Raw genomic sequence first — 18327 nt, forward strand, 5'->3', positions numbered from 1 at the left:
CCAACTGCCAGCTCACCGCTGGCATTGCCAGACTGGACAGGTGTGGTCTTCAGAAAGAGCCTGTTTCAAGGAAAGAAACATGAGAAATAGGTACCCCAGCACCTTCGGGGGCGGGGCTCCCTGGCTTCATTTTCCTCCACACTCTGGGCACCCAAGGCCACCTTCAGCCTCATTTCCTGATCGTCCAGCCTCACCTGCAGAGCAGCCTGGGCTGGTGAGGGAGACAGGAATGCAGCAGACAGGACTCACTCTCGCTCTCGTGGCCTTGGCTGTCTGTGTGGCCCTTCCCTCCTCAGAAGGTGAGTGGGGGTGCTGGCTCTGTAAGCCTCCAGCAGAAAGAGGAGGCACTGCCTCCCAAGATGGAGCTGGAAGGAATGAGGTGCTGGTGGTATTTTGGGGCAGGAAGGTTGATCTCTGCATTCAGGTAGGAATTTCCATTTACCTATGAGCGAGTGGCATGGGTTTAAGTCCCTGATCTTCAAGGATGGAACCTCCTTTGAACAGGAATATTAATAATTTGCCACACGGAGGATGAGAGCCTTCCATCCTGGAGCTTTGAGCTGTGTTTCCTCTTCTGACAACAGTTATCTTAGAGAATCCCCGGGTAGAGGTTGGAGGAAAGCCCCTATTACTCATCTGTCTCCTCCTTCACCTAACCTGCTCCACTGGATACAAATGTGCATGTTCCTGGAAGAAAGACAGACTTGATCTTCTGGGTTAGGGGTTTGGTAAGCAACAAAGTCAGCCCCATGAATGCTAAAAACCACAACTTCAAACCGACAATGAAAAAAGGATTCAGGCCAGGGACACTTGGGTGATTGAGTCAGTTAAGCCTCTGACTCGATTTTGGCTCAGGTCATGTGGTCTTGGGGTGTCAGGGTGGTGGGATTGAGCGCCACTTGGGGCTCACGCTCAGTGGGAAGTTTGCTTCTCTCCCTCTCCCTCTGCCCCTTCCCTCACTCTCTTTCAAATAAATAAGTAGGCCTTTCAAAAAAAGGGGGGATGCAGGATAAGGGAGATTGAACCATACAAATTATATCAAAAGGAGAACTTCAATTGTGGATTGCTAGCATAATACAGAGATTATAACTGCATTTGGACTCGGAGGCAATGTTTCCTACTGTATTTAGGAAAACCTAAACATAAGTACTTAATACTTGACTGATTTGACTCTTTTCCCCAGTCTTCTTTTCTGAAACTTCATTCTGAATAGATTCTCTAAACCCAGAACAGAGGTGAAATAAAAGTTCTGTTTGGTCCTCTTTTGAAAACATTAAGCCAACATGTAAAAACTGGCAGATTTAATACACACATTCTCATACATACACACACACAAACTGGGATTGTAAAGTCTCTCTTGAAAAATCACAGCTGGCAACAGTGGTTCCATGTCCCCTGGCAAGAACTGGCTAGAGCAGACTAGCCCTCTGTCCTTCACCGAAGTTGGCTACATTCTATGAAGCGCCTGGTTCCTGTAGGCATTTGTTTAGGAGCCAGTGTCGTGCACCAAAGTACTGGGTTTATATTACTGAGCACAGAAAAAAAAAAAAAAAAATCTGGATAATCTCTTATTTATTTCTATCCATCTATCTTATCAAGACAAAAACACAAGTGTGACATTTTATAGGTTTCTGTAAAATTACTTTCAGAAAAATTCACCATTGAAACTGTAGGATTCAGTTTCACGGTTTCTCAAAGGTTTACCAGCTAAGCCTTTATACCTGATTTTGGCAATGCAAATTTTTTTTTACATAAAGCTTTGGAATCAAAGTGCAGGTTTCCCCTTTCAGCTTCCTGACCTGTTTTCAATTGTCCCCGCAGCAAGAGCAGCACCTCTCTTGCAGGAGAGGAGGGAAAGAAGGGCAGGTGGGGGGCAGGGGGTGGGTGACGAGGGATGCCCCTGCCAGACACCCAGGGCTGAGCCTCGCAGGGGGCCCAGTCTTGGCAGAGTGGGTGAGACAGCAAAACACAGAGGTGTTTGAAAAAGGAACAGTTGGTGACGGGTAAGAAAGAAAGAACTGAGGAGACCCCACAGTGGCCTTCTGGGTTATTCCCAGGGCTTTTCCTCAGGCAGTTTGGGCCACCAGAAAATCACAATGTCTGAGAAGCGCCAACCCTCTGCCATTTAAAAATAAGCGACGTCAGGTTAAAATACACAAAAGCAGGCCTGAGAGCAATCGTGGAACTGAGAAGGGCAACCAGCTGCTCTCTTCAAAAGACTTCCATTGGGTATCTCTGTGTCCCACGTGCCCCATGGGAGGGCAGGGGCAGGAGGGGAGGGAGGCGGGAAGCTGGAATACTGAGGAATAGGTGGCTTTGGCAATTGCCACAGGCTGGGGTTGGGGCTGGGGAAGTGGTCTGTGCCAGTTTGGGACGTTGAGAAATAGGATTTGTTCTTACAGGCATCAACTGTTGCATTGTCTTAATGGTGCCATAATTGGCCACTTTAATGTTATGGCTCAGTAATTGGCATTCCCAAAGTGTTATGCATACATCAGGAAGCAGTTGACTTACCTGCAATTAAAAGGCTTGGATCCTACCCAAAGTTAGGAGGGCAAGCTCTATACCTGCTGACGTGGCTGCTGGCTCCCAGAACTCAGTAATGAGTCTATAAAAAGGTCTCTCCTCCACTCTCAGTGCCCTGACCAGATTACTTAAAGCCACAATCTCGGGCTTTGTGGGCCTGGCTGTTTTCACTATATACATTTAGAGTAAGGCTCTGCTTGTGTCCAACAGATGCAAGGTGGGGGGTTTTGCTTCAGAGTCCCAAACTGACTTCCTTCGGGCAACCTGTTTTTCTCAAAATATGGCTCCTTCTTACACAGATACTTGCTAGGGACTTGCTGCTTGCATCCTAAAAGAAAATTTTATTTTCTGGGTTTTTTTTTTGTTTTTTTTTTTTTAAGATTTTATTTGTTTGAGAGAGACAGGCAGCATGGGTGGGGGCAGAGGGAGAAGGAGAAATAGACTCCCTGCCAACTGTGGAGCCTGACAGTGGATTGACGTGGGGCTCCATCCCAGGACCCTGAAATCATGACCTGAGCTAATATCAGACCCTTAACTAACTGAGCCACCCAGGTGCCCTGTATTTTCTATTTTAATCATAGGAGACTCAGTAGGGAGGGTTACCAAGAATATACATTTGTGCTTGAAGTTGTTCTGAACAGTTGGGACTTTCCATTTCACCAGGAGTGGTCCCTGTAGGGCCTGACATGATGTGCCCAATAACCTGTCCTTCAATTTCTCCCCTGTTGTACCTTTTCATTAAAACACATGCCGGGGATCCCTGGGTGGCGCAGTGGTTTGGCACCTGCTTTTGGCCCAGGGCGCGATCCTGGAGACCGGGGATCGAGTCCCACGTCGGGCTCCCGGTGCATGGAGCCTGCTTCTCCCTCTGCCTATGTCTCTGCTTCTCTCTCTCTCTCTGTGACTATCATAAATTAAAAACAAACAAACAAAAAAAAAAAACCTCACACCCTGCATTCCCTGAATTCAATACCATTGTTAGATTAAGCGTCTAGATTTTTTTTAAAGATTTATTTATTTATTCATGATAGAGAGAGAGAGGCAGAGACATAGGCAGAGGGAGAAGCAGGCTCCATGCAGGGAGCCCGACGTGGGACTCGATCCCGGGACTCCAGGATCACGCCCTGGGCCAAAGGCAGACGCTAAACCGCTGAGCCACCCAGGGATCCCCTCGTATCTAGATTGGTTCAGAAACTCGGTCATATCTATAATGTAGTTCAGGGTTTTAAATTTTTTTTAATGTTTAAAAAAGATTTTATTTATTTAGGGAGAGGGGCAGAAAGAGAGAGAGAGAGAGAGAGAATCTCATGCAGACTCCCTACTGAGCATGGAGCCCGAGGCAGGCTCCATCCCATTACCCAGAGATGAAGACCTGTGCCCAGCCAAGAGTCTTGCCACTCAACTGACTGAGCCAGGCGCCCTCAGGGGTTTTTAAAAACCCTTTTCTATGTCTGGAGAAGCAGTATGATATACCAACGATCTTCTCAAATCTGAGTCATACATGGGTCACTTTTAATCTCAGTGATGACCTTTAAATTATTATCCTATGTTATTTGATATATAAACATTAAACCAGTTACAAACCCCAAAATAAATTTAAAATTTAAATAAAAACACAACCAGGAAGCCAAGAATATTTCAACATAATAGTATTAATTTAAATTAATAGTTAACGTTTGGCCAAAACTAACATTATCCTTCCAAACATGAATATAGCACCGATTAAGATGCAGATTTTGAGCTTTATGTGCATATACTACCATGTTCAGAATGAGAAGCGATTTTTCCCTCATCACTTTTTTTCTGTTTGAACCACAGTGATATAATGGAGTCCTCCCTTAGCATGAATGCAGTATGAGATTCCAGTCTGTTCTTTTCTGACTGACCTGGGACCATTTTTAAGGTGGGGTCTGACTTTGATAACAACACTAGCATAAACATAAGTACAATTTGAATGTCCTGAAAATGCTCTTTTAAGATGGTCTTCCAGAAGATCCAGAACATTTCTATTTAAAGATTATGATTGAGATGACATACCAAAAGTTAGGAATTGTCTGGAGAGTTCATGAACTCTGAAAGCACACCCATAGGCCCCCTCCTAGGAAACCCAGCTTGAGAAATACTGGCAAGACTGGGAAGAGTCACTTTGGACTCTGTGCATTTACATATATGAACCCCCACACATTCACACAGATTTTTTTAAAAGATTTTATTTATTTATTCATGAGAGACAGAGAGAGAGAGGCAGAGACACAGGCAGAGGGAGAAGCAGGTTCCATGCAGGGAGCCTGACGTAGGACTGGATCCCAGGTCTCCAGGATCAGGCCCTGGGCCGAAGGCGGCGCTAAACCGCTGAGCCACCCGGGCAACCCTCACACAGATTTTTAAAAGCATAAAAAGAACCACTGTCTACACATTACTTACTATTTTCTTATTTATATTTTAATTTGGAATTTTAATTATGTACATAAATAGCAACATGAGAATAAGGAGTTCTCATTATGCTGGACATTATCTCTAGGTGAAAGGACTTCCAATTAGTCCACTTGCAGTATGGCATCACCCAAGAAAACAAAGAAGCCTAGTATAGTTTTTCCTGAAGAAGAAAGCCAATTTACTATACAAGTCAGTATTGACTTCTCTGCCATTTTTCAATAGAAATATTTGTTTACTGCATGGAGTTTCCAATGTTTACCTATAACATTTGAAAGTTCTCCTTCCACAAATCTTCTACAACTATGTATCTTTGTAAACCCCAGTCATACAATTTCTCCCCACTGACCTGGACAAATACGATGGCTTGTTGTGGATAATAAAGAGAGGCAGCTACTCCCAGGAACTCAGGCGGACGGATATACCAGCTTCTTTGTTTTTGAATCTTTAGCCAAAAGAAGTCCAACAATGCCAGCAAAGCCAATAACACCAAGTCTTGGAAAAAATCCAGGAGGTGCATTTTGGAGATATTCATAGCTAACCCCCATTGAACCTTGGTTTGTGAGTACATTTCCTGACACCAACTTGTATATAGCTTGCAATAATATTGGGAGATGTGAAATGCTTTCTTCAAGTTGGGTCCTTGGCTCCTACACATATTTAGATTAACCCCCAGGAACCGAGTAGAGTGAAAGCTCATTAACCTTCCACAGAAGTTTTGTGAGGTGAGTCCCTTTTAGGTGATGCATAGACTTTGAAGGTGAGCAGACTCAGGCTGGCTGGCCCCACAGACCTCCAAATTACCTTGAACATGTTGCTGGCAGAGGTGGCTCCAGCAGGGTCCTACTATTTTCTTATTTAATTAATCATATATAAGAGTATAGCTTTTTAATACACATAGTCATTTCTTTAAAGTTTATAGACAACGTACAAACTTCCGGGAATAATTTGGAACGTTGAAGTTCCGCTGACTCATTCATTATCTGTCAGAGTCCTATTAGGACACAGAAACCAGACAAAAATTTGGACAGGGAAAGTTTAATATATCAAATTACTAACTGTAACAAGATATAGGCTAGAAAGAGGTAAAAGAACTCTAAAGAGTACAGGGATAGGTAGGGCTGATAATGTAGGACTAATATGGGTAGGCCTGAAGCGGGGTTCTCAAGGGAAGGGACCCTGTACCCCTTCCCAGCCCAGCTGAGATTCAGACCTCGTTGGAGAAGACACAGCCTTGGCTCACCAAATGGCAAAAAAAAAATCACTTGGTGTGCCCTCCAGTTTGCAGAGGCAGGTTCTTCAAGGGAGGTGTCTTGCTGGAGGCACTCAGCCACACAGCTGCCTGAGGGGGTGCTGCCGCTGTCCTGCGCGCCCGCTCCCAGAGCCTGGTGCTAGAGGAGCTGCAGCACGGCAGGAGTGGGGCCTGCGTGAGCCAGCTGAGGAGGAGTGCCCCGGAGCCTGGAGGGAAAACCCCTTCTCACTGCAAGGCCTTTCCAGGGTCCCCTACTGACAAAGTTTGACATCATGGCAGCTGGTGAAGGAAAAATATTTAAAGGGCTCATCTTAATCTTATAGAATTGACAATTAAGGATGAAGTTGAAGCTGAGGGGAGTAAACGGACAATGGGCACACTTCACAAACACTTCATATTGACACCTGGATACTTACTATGGGGCAGGCAATGTGGTTTTGTTTCTAATTATTGTCAGCTAGTTGTTACTTTGTCCTCAGCACTTAAGTATATAAACTCATGCAATCCTCATAACACCTCCATGAGGTAGGTGCTATCACCATCCCCATATTACAGATAAAAATGAGACAGAGAATTAACTCATCCAATGTAAGCTAGAAAGTGGTAAAGGCAGGGATTGAATCTGGTTGCTTGTCTCCATATGCTTAAGTAATGTACAGTAATGCCTTCCGGTGTGTCCCTCTGGCACAATGTCATTCCTATCCCCTTCAGGACTATCCCCCGAGCCCTCCAAGTGTCCATGCTGTGAGAAGTACTAGTGACCAAATGTCTTCCTATTAAGGTAAAGAAAAAACCTGATTCACTCTCTATTACCTAAATATGATGCCAAGGTTCTGAAAAGTATCCAGGAGGATGTTACTTGGGCAGAGCAATTCCATGTGCCGTTGCTTGGTGAGCCCTTCCTGCCTCCTCGGTGTCATCGACGGACACCTTCATTTGTCGGCATCCAGTGTGATGTGGCTCCATTAAGATGTGAAGTCCACTAGACTAGGGAACTGTATCCTTAACCAAACACATTCAAAACATTGTTTATTTACATGTTGGCCTTCTTAAATGGCACTCAAACTCGAGATACTGTCAGCAGGCAAGTGAATCTTTCTAATTATTTTTATCTTTAGCCTGGGAATCCTTTCCACAATAGTATAGCACAAGCCTTTGCTCTGTTTCTATTTTACTGTGTTCTGTAAAGTGTTCTTTATATCAGTGTTTTTCGAACTACATTTTTAAAAAAGATTTTATTTGTTTATTCATGAGAGACATGCAGAGAGAGAGGCAGAGACATAGGCAAAGGGAGAAGCAGGCTCCCTGTGGAGAGCCTGATGTGGGACTCGATCCCAGGCCCCAGGATCACAACCTGAGCCGAAGGCAGACAATCACTAAGCCACCCAGGTGCCCTTCAAACTGCATTTCTAAAAAGTCCCCAAGTGATGCAATTGCTGCAGCTCTGGGAACCACACTTTGAGTGGCAGGAGACTATACAATACATGTAAGTAAGAGAGGAAGCTCGTTAACCTCTCTATAGTAAAGAATCATATCCTTAAAGCCCGAAATCTAATTTTTATATCACAGACTGGATGTGTAGTGCTTTAGTATTCATTTTGACAGATCTTGAGCGGGAAATCTTTAAAGCCTTGATCCAAAATTGGGTCACAGATGGAACCAAATCAGGGACAGAAATTCATGGCAAATCACCCACCCAAATCTCTGACACTTAATACTGGAAATGCTGTTAACAACAAAACCCCAAACCAACAGAAACAATAGCAATAACACTTTCATTAATAAGACAAACTAATGCTTTAATGAGATACTAATCTCTTTAAATTATTAAATATAATGGGCAAATGATTTATCATATTGAATTGACCCCTAATTACTTGAGTGAGGGTGGAGGGATAATGTTTCTGAAAAGCATTGTGTAATTTAAGGACATTTGAGATTTAAGACATTGACCAAATATAGGTAACCTTATTTCCTAAAAAAAAAAAAAAAAAGGAAAATTTTAATTTTTATTATTTTTAATTTTTTTAGATTTTATTTCTTTATTCATGAGACACACACACACACAGAGGCAGAGACACAGGCAGAGGGAGAAGCAGGCTCCATGCAGGGAGCCTGATGTGGGACTGGATCCCAGGTCTCCAGGATCACACCCTGGGCTGAAGGTGGCGCTAAACTGCTGAGCCACCCAGGCTACCCCAAAATTAATTTTTATAGCATTAAAAGCCTTAAAACAAAATACAATGATATATAAGACAAAAGAGCTTAGTTCAGCTCGAGGCATTTATTTAGCACTAATAACAGGTATTGTGCTGCATGTATACAAACATATACTGAGGGAGCTCACAGTCAAAAGACAGTCATATAAACTCTTAATTTTTTATATATGATAAAGATAGCAAAGCATAGGATGCTCTGGGACCACAGATTCACATGAGACAAAAACAAGACTGGGAAAAAGGAAACAATTAGTGACATCTTGAACTCAGGAATAAAGGAATGAAAAGGAGGGAGACAGTTCTGAGAAACAGAGTAAAACACACAGGAGTTTGGCCATGGGGAATGCAGGATGGAATGACATGGGTTTCTGGCTTGGGTAGCAGTAAATGAGTGTTAAACGAGATGAGAAAAGGAACAAGATTTTCAGTGGTAAGAAATAATGCCTTCAGTTAGGGATTTATTAAGTTAGGGGAGCCTGTGGAATATTCAAGTGTATGTTCAATAGCAGTTGAATACATGTCAGGATTATTGGGGTAGAGGCTAAAGTAGACAGATTATTTTAAAGCTACTGATAGAGATAATAACTCAAAGCATCAGAAGACGTGAGCTGAAAGAAGAGTGGAAGGTCAAGGACTGAACTTTGAGGAATGCCAACTATTGAGGAGAAGGCAAAGGAGAAATTCAGAGCAGAGAATGTAATTTCTCAGTATTAGGACAATTAGGAGGGATTAAGGTCTTGTCAACCAGGGATATGGAGAGTGTCCACGAAGGAATGGGTACCAATGTCAAACGCAGTAAGGAGGTCCTGAAAGAACGTTAGACAAACATCTGCTATTGGAGGCATCCTGAGGGCAGGGACTAGGACTTCCTAATTTTTGTATATTTGGTGCCTAGAACAATGAAAGACACCAAGTAGGTGCTCCACAAACGCTGATGGAATTTTACTGACCTGGCAATCACTTTCATTAGTAAAATAATAAATTTGCTGGAATGATTCAAACTCAAAAAATGTGTGTGAGCCAGTGTTGATATTTTCCCAAGGGGGTTTTTCCTTGACCTAATCCAGGTTAAATTTTCAATAAAAAATAAAATGAAGGAAATGTAGAAAACTGATCAATCCAACCAAGGAAAGGAGGGAAAAAAGGATGATAAGAAGAAAACACAAAATAAGGTGGGTAAGTAATTAATCAAAAGATTTAGTGTCACAATATTGGTATCAGAAAAGTAGAACATAGGCAAAAACTTGGAATAGGACTAGAGGAATTTCACAGGAGGATAAAAAGTATCAGTTCCCCAAGAAGGTACACCTAAGACTGCCTTAAGAGTGCAGGGTCAAATTTTGTTTTTATTTAAAATTGTAGTAAGGGGCAGCCCGGGTAGCTCAGCGGTTTAGTGCCTGCCTTCGCCCAGGGCCTGACCCTGGAGACCTAGGATCGAGTCCCACATCAGGCTCCCTGCATGGAGCCTGCTTCTCCCTCTGCCTGTGTCTCTGCCTCTCTCTGTCTGTCTCTCATGAATAAATAAATAAAATCTTTTTAAAAATAATAAAATTGTAGTAAGGTTGATCCTTGAACATCCCAGGGGTAGGGGATGTCCAAACCCCCAAAATCCCTTTTGACTTCCCCAAAAATTAACTACTAAGTTAATTAAGCTTTAGTAACCTACCATTGGCCAGAAGCTTACCAATAACAGCTAATAAATACGTACTTTGCATGTTTACATGTATTATATACTATGTCCTTAAAATACAGTAAGCTAAAGAAAATGTTAAAATCGTGAGGAAAATACATCTAGGGCACTGCATTTATCAACAAGAAATCCTCAGAGGTGGACCCACACCCTTTAAACCCACGTTGTTCAACGGTCAACTGTATTTTATTCGTCATACACTTTTTTTTGGTATGAACTTTTATTTTTAAAAATATTGCCTAAAATATTATTTAATCTCAACTACTGAATTTTTTGGAGCACCCATGTCAAATTTTTCCCCTGGGGGACGCCTGGAGGGGGGCTCAGTGGGTTAACCGGCTTCCCGTTCGGGTCATGACCGTGGCATCCCGGCATCCAGGGGACGCCCCCACGGGGGAGCCTGCTTCACCCAATCCCTCTGGCCCTCCCCCCGCTCATGCTCTCTCTCAAATAAATAAAATCTTAAAAAAAAAAAAAAAAATCGGGACGCCCAGGTGGCTCAGTGGTTGAGCATCTGCCTTCGGCCCAGGGCGTGACCCCGTCGTCCCGGGATCGAGTCCCGCGTCGGGCTCCCTGCACGGCGCCTGCTTCTCCCTCTGCCTGTGTCTCTGCCTCTCTCTCTCTGTAAAATAAGCAAATAAATATAAATAAGTCTCTAAAAATAAATAAATAAAATCTTAAAAAAAAAGAAAACTGCCCCTGAGGCTAGCGCCCTACTCCAATCCCCGCTGAGGATAGAAGGGCCCTTGCGTGCGTCTGAAATATAAGCCCAGCGGACACGTACTGCCAAACCATAAGAAAAAAATCCGACCTAATCTCGACAATAGTGAGATTTTTTTTTAACATACCCGCATCAGAAACTGACAGATCATTCAAAAAACTAAAATTAAAAAAAATTTTTCAAAAAAAAAAAAAAAACCCTAAAATTTTCCCGCAGCTCCTTGAAGGGCAGGCGTCGGCAGGCGGTGCAGGCCGGGCTTCCCAGCGGCTCCCGAGGGCCCAGGCCGCGCCGCGCAGGCGCACGCACTTCCGGCCGCCCTCCCGGAAGAGGCTGGCGCGAGGGGCCGGCCGTGGCCCCGCCCCTGGGCGTATCCCTCGTTGGACGCGGGCCGCTGCTTCCGGAACGTCCTCTCCCCGCGCCGCGCGCGCCACCGCGGGCTAGCTGAAAAGCCACCGGCGCCGTGCCCGTTGCGCACGCGCAGAGGCCGGAGGAGCGGCGGGATGTGGCCTCAGTATGCCTCGAGGAACACCACCCGCTTCTCCTTGCGTCCGCCCTTCCTTCTCCTCCTCTTTGGGCTCCGGCTTGGGCTCCGGCTCCAGCACCAAGTGTCCCGCTCCCGGCCTCTCCTCCCACACGGCCATGACCGCAGACACGTGAGCGCGACGGCCGTAAAGCGCCGCGACGTCGCGCTTTTGTCTTTTCCCATCTTTGGTTTGGGTTCAGGGTCCTCTTGATTTTTCTCTTGTAGGTTTTTGGGTTGAACGCTTAATTGTTTTTTCGTGCGTGTGTTTTAAATAAATGCACTTAGGCTATGCCACCTGTTATAATAAGTAGTACTTCCACTTTTCAGAGTACTGTGATCTTTTTTCTTTAATCTGGATCAAATGGTTTTTAGCTTCAAAACATGATATTTGTAAGTTTATAAATATGTCGTGTATTACTTAGATCCAAGCTTTAAACGGTTACTTTGCACGAGAACCTCCTCTTCAAACCCTATTAAGAATGGGGAAAAAAAAACCAACAAACCCGAACTGCAAAAAAATGCAATGCAACTTTGTAATGTAGGGGAGGGAAAAAAAAAAACCCTTACCAGGATCTCTTGACGGGTGGTTTCTGTAACAAAAGACATTAAAAAGGGAAAAGCATACAAATCTATGTAAGTTTTAATTGACATAGCAGCTTTCATAAGGAAATGAAGACCCAAAGAAGTTTGAATCAACGCTTATAAAGTTGGACAGAGTGGTAAATTGTGGAAAAGTGACCAAAGGGACTTGGGCGAGGTGACCAGGAAGATAGATAAGGGTTCGCTTAACAGAGTTGGTTTGTACAGATTTCTCTCGGCCTCGACTTCCCCTGGAGTAGAGGAGCACCAGCTGACTCAAAGGGATGAAGTGCCGCCCTCTGGTGATAAAAATGCCTTCCTCCAAGTGCAGGGAGAGCATCTTTTACTTGGGAGTTTTATCTCCCCAGGGATTTTAGGAAAGTTAGGATGGCCTTTGTGCATTGCAATTTTTTTTTTTTAAGTGACTTTAACTTAAAATAATGAGGTGGCGTTTTCCGAATGCCTTCAGTGAAAATAAATTAGAAATTGTAGATGAAAGGGACAATGTCTTAGAAAACTAAGATACCGGGATTGAGCAGAGAAGACCTAGAAAACCCCCCAAAACAAATAACTATTAAAGAAATTAAATCAGAGTTGAACACATTTCCTTCAAATAGACACCAAGCCTAGATGGTTTCAGAGATTTTACCAACCACTGGAGGAACAGACCATCCTCATCTTATAAAATCTCTTCAAATAATAGAATGGCAGAGAAAACTACCCAGTGCATTGTTGAGATTAATATAACCTTAATATCCAAAACTTTCAAGATTGATATTAGGGGATAAAAGAATGGACAAATCTTGTTTATGAAAATAAATGTAAAAATCTAAATAAATAGCAGATCAAACTCAGAATCGTATAACGATTAATACATTATGACCAAGTATGGTTTATCTCCAGAGGGCAAGGAAGAAAATAGATTAATCCATCATAGTAATTTAAATTTTGTGTATTGAGTTTACGGTGGGGTAAGCACTGTTCTAGGCATTTAGCAAGGTAATAAAGGAGAAAAGCCTTGAGGTGCCTGGCTGGCTCAGTCTGTAGAGCACCTGAGTCTTGACTTGGACTAGTGAGTTTGAGTCCCACATTGGGTGTAGAGATTACTTTAAAGATTTTTTTTAAATAAAGGAGAAAAGCCTTTCATTGCTATACAGGATTTGAGAAGGAAGAGATTAAAAAAAAAAAGTATGTTTACCTAGAAAACCAAAGAATATCAACTCCAAACTATTACAACTAAAAAAAAAGTACAGCAAAGTTGTTGGCTACAAGATCAACATAATCAACAGCATTTTTACACATCAAAAAAAAAATTAGAAAAGGTAATTTTTCTTTGTTTTTAAAGATTTTATTTGTTTATTCATGAGAGACACACACAGAGAGAGGCAGAGACACAGGCAGAGGGAGATGCAGGCTCCATGCAGGGAGCCTGATGTGGGACTCGATCCCAGGTCTCCAGGATCACACCCTGGGCTGAAGGCGGCAGCGCTAAACCCCTGAGCCACCCAGGCTGCCCTAGAAAAGGTAATCTTTCAAAGACCATTCACAATAGCACAAAACTTATAAGGATATATAACAATATTTTATTATTTTTTCATAAAGGTCTTAAAGGACATCAAAGAAACCCTGAATAACTAGAGAGATAATTGCATATTTATGGATGGGAAAGCAGTATTTTTTTCAGATGTCTGCTCTCCCAAAATTTAGTTGTAAATTCAGTGCAATTCCAGCCAAAGCTCCAAAGATTTTTGAAGAACTTAAGCAGATTCTAAAATGTATAGGAATGGTAAAGAGCCAAGAACAGTCAAGACAATTTTGAAGAATCAGTTGGATAAGTAAACTTAATTGTGTTAGGTATTAGGATTGATTAAAAAGTCACCTTAATTGAGACAGTATGGAACAGATGCCAAGATAGGTAAATAGAGCAATGAAACAAGAGAAAGCCCAGAAACAGACCTATGTGTATGTGGGAGCATGAAGACTTAAGGGGTGTTTGTGCATCAGTGAGACTGGGCAGTTCCACTGTGGAAAGGAAGCAATCCTGCCAACAAAAGATCCCTCTGTCCTAAAAGAGAAAAGAGAACAGAATATATTATTGAATGAGCGTTAGCAGATTTACAAGCCTGAAAGTGATTCTGAAGTTAGAACAGAATTGCACATATTTTATGCAAGAAAAAAGAAGAAAGAATAACTTCTTATCTCCTCAAAAAATGGGGGTTTACCTCGTGTGGCAGTCCGTGTGCATCTTGGAAGAGACCCTGAGCTAATTCCAGAGGTACATTTTTACATACCTAGAGGTTCTTTGGCAGTTACCTTAGATATATAGTTATAGTATGACAACTGGAGACTGGGTTTAATCCTTAGAGAAATTTGCCTCTTGCAAAGCTTAGGGTAAGAACTCAGGTTCACTATGTCTCTAATGAAACACTCTTAAGAAAGAAGGGAAGGGGGGAATGGTCTCTTTGTCCTTTATAAATGGAGAAAATTTTTATTTACCTTTATGATTCTGAGCTATTGGTTATCCTAATGCAAATGATTCCTTTTCTGGCTCACAACATACATAAAACAAATTCTAGGTGTAAAAAGTAAAACTTTTTTTTTTCATTAGATAATATTTATTAGGGGCACCTAGGTGGCTCAGTCAGTTAAGCGTCTGCCTTAGGCCCAGATCATGATCTTGAGGTCCTGGGATAGAGCCCCACATCAGGCCCCCTGCTCAGCGAGGAGCCTGCTTCTCCCTCTACCTCTGCCACTCCCCATCACTTGTGTGCTCTCTCACTCACCTCTCTCAAATAAATAAAACTTGAAAGAAAATTTTATTTTTTTAAGATTTTATTTATTCATGAGAGACACAGAGAGGCAGAGACACAGGCAGAGGGAGAAGCAGGCCCCATGCAGGGAGCCCGACGCGGGACTCGATCCCAGGTCTCCAGGATCACACCCTGGGCCAAAGGCGGCGCTAAACCAATGAGCCGCCCGGGCTGCCCAAGAAAGAAAATTTTAAAAAGAAAATATTTATTGAGCACTAATTATGTCCTGGACACCAAGGATATGAAAATGGATAAAGTACTGTCCTTTCTTCTTATTTTTTTTTTTAGTACTGTCCTTTCTATCAAGGAGTATAGATTCTAGCAAAGAGAATAGACATAAACCAAAAAATGAAGATAAACTACAAACACTCTAAAAGAAAGTATAGGGTACCTGGGGGAAACCTGTTGAGAGTTGATGATGGGATCTGATGCCAGGTGACAAGTCCTCAGCTGGTCACCCTAAACTATGCTTGTGGGGGAAATTGTCCAGGAGGCTGGTTTAGTTAAGGCAGGACTCACACTGGCTGGAACTTTAGCCTCAAGCCCCAACATGGAACCTGAGACCTGGTGAGCTGGTGTCTGTGGCTGAGAACTGGCAGGCTTGATTGCTAAAAAGTGAAGCTTTTAAAACAATGTTATTTTTATGATTTCTGGCTGAATAAGACATAATAGCAAACCATAAGGAAAAACTCTAAACATAGTTAAAAAATAAGCTACCAGGTGGGAGAAATCACCTTTCCAAAGAGATTCCCAGATAGGGCTCTTGGACTGAAACACTCTGGAATGTCCTTTCCAAAGCAAAGGGACATGTCTGGGGCAGTTAGGAAAGGATGTGGGGTGGAGCAGAATAAGCCTCACAATAAGCCAGAGACCATTGCTCACCCACACCTCTGGGTCCTGCACTTTTATTAAGCCCGCTATGAAGATTTCTTTTTTACTTGCAATAATTTTCTTCCCACATTTCCTTCTGGGAACCCCTACTCCATCAGACAGGCCTGTGTTTGTGTAAACTCCAGCTTTGGAACAAAAGCAGGTTCTTTCCCATGGGATTCCTTGCTTTATGCAGTGGAGGACCAGGGTGCTCTGGGGAAGGCTTAGCTCTTACCAGCTTGCTTTCCGAACTAGGTAACTGTATCAATTGAATTAAAACCATGTAAATGCAGAAGAACCATCACCTAATCCCTTTTTTTCAACCTTATTGCCCCCTCTAAATCTTTCCTATCTGGAAGTTCTGGACCATCATCAGTATAGAGGAAGTTGCGGACCATTCTTTGAAATGGAATTATTCTGACAAGAGGCTCAATGAAAAAACCTGTAGGGGGCGATGTTCTCCAAAAGAATCTTAACATTGCCCAGGGAGCCTGATGTGGGACTCAATCCGGGAACTCCAGGATCATGCCCTGAGCCAAAGGCAGGTGCTCAACCACTGAGCCACCCAGGAGTCCCCCCTCCTTTTTTTTTTTTTTTTTTTTAAGATTTATTTATTTTAGAGAGAGAGAGCAAATGGGGGAGGGGCAGAGAGAGAACCCTCAAATAGACTCCCCACTGCACAGGGAGTCAGATGAAAGCCTGGATCCCAGGACCCCAGGATCATGACCTGAGCCAGAGTTGGCCGCTTAACCAACTGAGAGCCACCCAGCTGCCTCAAGTTTGTTCCTTTTTATTGCTGAGAAATATTCCATAGTATAGATGTGCCACAGTTTATCTAACCATTCGGCCACATCTGGACTGAATCCAGTGTTTTGGGGAAAGCTAGAATTACAAATAAAGCTGCTGCAAACATTCATGTGCAGATTTTTGTGTGAACACATGCTTTTTATTTCTCTGGTCAACCAGTGTCTTTTTATTTTTTATTTTTTTAAAGATTTGTTTATTTATATATTCATTCATTCATAGAGGCAGAGACACAGAGGAAGAAGCAGGCTCCATGCAGGGAGCTTGACGTGGGATTCGATCCCGGGTCTCCAGGATCACACCCCAGGCTGCAGGAGGCGCTGAACTGCTGCGCCACGGGAGCTGCCCAACCAGTGTCTTTTTAAACAACTCTAATTAAAGCAGATCCTTGAGGTTTGTGAGGGATCCATTTGGAAAGCCACCTGTGTCCTCACATTCTCAATATTAGAAATATTTATACAGGCTCCCAGCTTGGTTCTAAATCACACGCAACTCATGTCTGTCTAGGAGCACCATTTCTTGTGCGTAACCTCATACCCCAACTTGGCTACCTTCTTTATATATATTTATTTAATTTTGTTTAATCAGGTAATAACGCTGTAAAGAAATAGGAAACATTAAGACAGTTGTAAGGAACAAACTGAAGAATTAGATCCTAGAATAACCTTGGTGAATAAATACTTCATACTTTTTTTTTTTTTTTTACCTTTTTCAGACTTTCACCCCTTTTCTTTGGGGGGGTTTTAAATTTTAGACTTTGACCCCTTTGGTCTTTGTTCAGAGCCAAAGATTTTCCTTTCTGGGGGCATTTCAAAACACCCCAAAATGTTTTTCTTCCAGAAATGTCTTTGTGCAAGGAGTTCAGGCCTTGGAGTCAGGCAACCAGTATTCCAACAGGCTTTACCACTTACACTGCTGTGGGATGTTGGGCAAGTGTACTAACCTCTCTGAATCTCGTTTTTCTCCTGTAGCATGAGGATAATACTAGTATCTGATTCATAGGGTACAGTGAGACGATCAATGAGAAATGCTAAATGCTCTATACATTTTAGCAGAAACTCCTCTCCAAGTCAAGTTAAAATAATGCAGGGTTCACCGAAGGTTGTTTGAAGGAGACTAGGAGGGGAGAATTCTATCAGATTTCCCAGAGAAAATGCCAGCGCTGAGGCCTCTCCCTCAAAATCCAGCCCAGGCCAATCCTCCCAAGGTCAGCCAGGCAGGCCAGCTCAGTGTCCCTCATGTCCGCAGGGGCTCCTTTCTTCCTCAGTTCTGTGTGTCTCACCCTGGGCTTTGACAATTCCGCCAATCGTGCTGGCACTGACCACCCCGCCAAGGAATGAAGACTGTGAGCTCTTAGGCTACGCTTTGTTTTCCTTTTTGTTTTGGTTCTTACCCTTCTTTTTTTTTTTTTTTTGTAAGATTTTATTTTTTTTATTTATGGTAGACAGAGAGAGGCAGAGACACAGGAGGAGGGAGAAGCAGGCTCCATGCCAGGAGCCCGACGTAGGACTTGATCCTGGGACTCCAGGATCGCGCCCTGGGCCAAAGGCAGGCGCTAAACCGCAGAGCCACCCAGGGATCCCCCAGTTTTGGTTCTTATCCTGCTTGCTGTTCGAGGGGCTCACGTTTCCACAGTGGGGACACAGATGCATTTTCTTGCTGTCTGGCTGGTCATCCAGGGTCATCCGTGAGCTCCATGAACAACTTCATGGTCCTTCCTAGCATCGAGCCAGAACTGTGATCCCAGCTCACCAGTGACAGAAGCCACTTCACCACCTCTGTGATGACAACTTCTTCTTTCCTTCTCCTTTGTCTTTAACCCTGGCAGTCAGCAGGAATGCTGCTCTGACCCGCTGTGTTGGTTTGGACAAACATTTGCCTTCTTAGTAGCTTATTTATC

General features: G+C 43.2%; 1 protein-coding gene and 1 pseudogene across 1 annotated transcript in view; one reads left to right on the forward strand and one right to left on the reverse strand.

The window, feature by feature from the left end:
• The first annotated feature begins 229 nt into the window (after positions 1 to 229).
• Positions 230 to 18327, forward strand: part of CCL28 (C-C motif chemokine ligand 28) — a 30746-nt gene continuing 12648 nt past the window's right edge. Inside the window, exon 1 of the mRNA NM_001005257.1 lies at positions 230 to 299. Within this exon, the coding sequence (NP_001005257.1) occupies positions 230 to 299 (70 nt within the window). The remainder of the gene's footprint in view (positions 300 to 18327) is intronic.
• Positions 4830 to 5985, reverse strand: LOC119871544 (annotated as a pseudogene).

Source organism: Canis lupus, chromosome 4 (assembly GCF_011100685.1).
Source record: "Canis lupus familiaris isolate Mischka breed German Shepherd chromosome 4, alternate assembly UU_Cfam_GSD_1.0, whole genome shotgun sequence".
NCBI classification, from domain to species: domain Eukaryota; kingdom Metazoa; phylum Chordata; class Mammalia; order Carnivora; family Canidae; genus Canis; species Canis lupus.